The 2065-nt window shown below is 50.8% G+C and overlaps 1 protein-coding gene across 1 annotated transcript; it reads right to left on the bottom strand.

Moving 5' to 3' along the window:
• Window positions 1–231: 231 nt before the first annotated feature.
• On the bottom strand, window positions 232–1001 carry LOC119359684. Its single transcript, XM_037625790.1, has one exon. It carries the CDS (start codon window positions 916–918, stop codon window positions 475–477), a length of 444 nt encoding a protein of 147 aa, XP_037481687.1. The 5' UTR covers window positions 919–1001; the 3' UTR covers window positions 232–474.
• Between the last annotated feature and the right edge of the window lie 1064 nt (window positions 1002–2065).

Here is a 2065-nt window from a genome sequence, read left to right as displayed (position 1 = left end):
GATCACCCATTCTTTGCAGTATTGACGTCTTCTAGAGATTGATGGTGCAAACCAGAGCTCCACCATGAAATCAACCGTCCATTACACGAGCTCCTCGACCATAGAAGGTGAAGGTACCAGATGGTAAAAACAATATCCTAGTGCAACTAAATGAACTTAGTATTTACAGCAGAAAATGTAAATTTGCTCACCGTGCGGTCCTCATATGTTTAAAATTAGATCAAGTGACCGTCAGACCAAACGGAATACATAGCACAACCATTTAATACAAGCTGAGTCAAACAAATCAACTACTCTAGATCAATGATTCAAAAAGGATGATGAAGAAGAAAAAATGATTGCTGCCGATATAGTGAAATTTTATTATTGCGCTATAGGAGCGCTCATACCATTGAATCCATCGTTTACCAGACTGACGATTTATTCGAAAGCACCGCCGATCGAGATCAGGGACAGTCTGATAATGGTGCTCGTTCAGTTGAGCTTCCTTACGGTTACGGTGCTTCCGGTCTCCACACGGGGGTTGCTGCCTCCTGCTTCGTCGTCGTCGCTGACCTCGCGCTCGACGTAGCCCTTTGCGTAGTACTCCTTGGCGATCTCGTCTCTCTCTTTCTGGAAGTCATCCTCGATCGCGTTCACCTCCCGGATCATGTTGGCGACGTAGTCGTCCAGCTCGTCCGGGGACACCGGGAGGCTGCCGAGGTCGTCGAGGTTGGTGAGGGCCAGCCTCAGCTTGCTCGCCCTGCGGACGGAGTCGACGGGGATGCGCACGCCCTTGGACCGGATGTAGCTGTCGATCTCCTCCTGCGTCATCCTCCTCGTCTTCCCCTTTGGTTTGCCGCTGGCCACCGTAATCTTACCTCGCTCCGGCAGATCCGCCGCTGCGGGGGAAGGCGCCTTCTCCGACGAACTCGCCATCTGCGGTTTGATTGATTTCGAAAAACTTCCTATCCGGTACCTGGCGCACGGATCAGCCGAAGATATATATCAGGAAGACTGATTCCTCCGAGAGCCTCACCTCAGATGGCCCCCGTAAATGGGCTATGTAGTACGGGTTTTCTTTTTTCGTTTCTCTTTTCCTAATTTCTTTTCTTTTTATATAATCCGATTACTAGTACATACGGCCGTGCGTTGTAACGGGCAAAAAATTGAAAAAATCTTCTTCACGGAAGAAATTTAAGGAAAGTGAACAAATTTGATGGATATTTAAACAAACCGGAAAGTATTCGTTCATACTTGAATATTTTTTATTAAACTCGGATGCTTTTTGTATAGAACGGCATAAACTAATTATATTTTGATATATTTGAACTAAACCGTACTCTAAACCTAGTCCAAATGACCGCCAACATACGTTCTTCCATTTCGGGCTGGCCATGAGCATTACAACTGAAGCTCCTGTTATGTCTTCATAGTCTCTGCCTCCACAACTTGCAAGCGGCTAATCGGCCAACGATTTTAAGCCCGCCAAGCTTGGCTTTAGAAGGAACGAAATGGGCGGTGGTCTTCCTGGGGCCCGAGCACCGGCGAGCTCCCATGCTCTAATCTTCTTCGCTGCCGGCAGCGCCTGTGGACGCGCCGGCTTCATGGTTGTGGCAGCAAGGTGCGGGCGTGGTGGAGTTGGGAATGTCTCGTCCCCGTCCTCGCTCTTGCCATAGACTTCGTTGGCCTCCTCGTGAATCTCCTTGAAGGTCGCATCTATCTCCGCCTGACGCTGGAGGTACCGCCGACGATTGCGGCGGATTTCACAGGCGGTGCGATATGAGTCGACCAGCACCTCCTACTCCACCTGGTCCACGTTTGGCGCGATATAGCTGTGCCAGCGGTGAGTTCCTCCATCGCGTGTTGGTGCTTGTCGAGAAGGCGGAGGTTGTACTCCTGGTCGGCTTGCGCCTGTCGGAACAAGGCCTCCCGCTCGGCCAACACCATTTCGGTGTAGTGAACACGTGCCTAGCACATGGTGATGCTGACATGGACCGGCGAGGAGGGTGTCGGCGACTCATCATCAATTGCGTCTTCCTTTGGGACGTCCGCAGCTCCGACCTCCTTCTGCTTGCCGGCAACA

The sequence above is a fragment of the Triticum dicoccoides genome, chromosome 2A, assembly GCF_002162155.2.
Source record: "Triticum dicoccoides isolate Atlit2015 ecotype Zavitan chromosome 2A, WEW_v2.0, whole genome shotgun sequence".
Classification (NCBI taxonomy): Eukaryota; Viridiplantae; Streptophyta; class Magnoliopsida; order Poales; family Poaceae; genus Triticum; species Triticum dicoccoides.
This window is presented reverse-complemented; position numbering and strand designations above follow the sequence as displayed.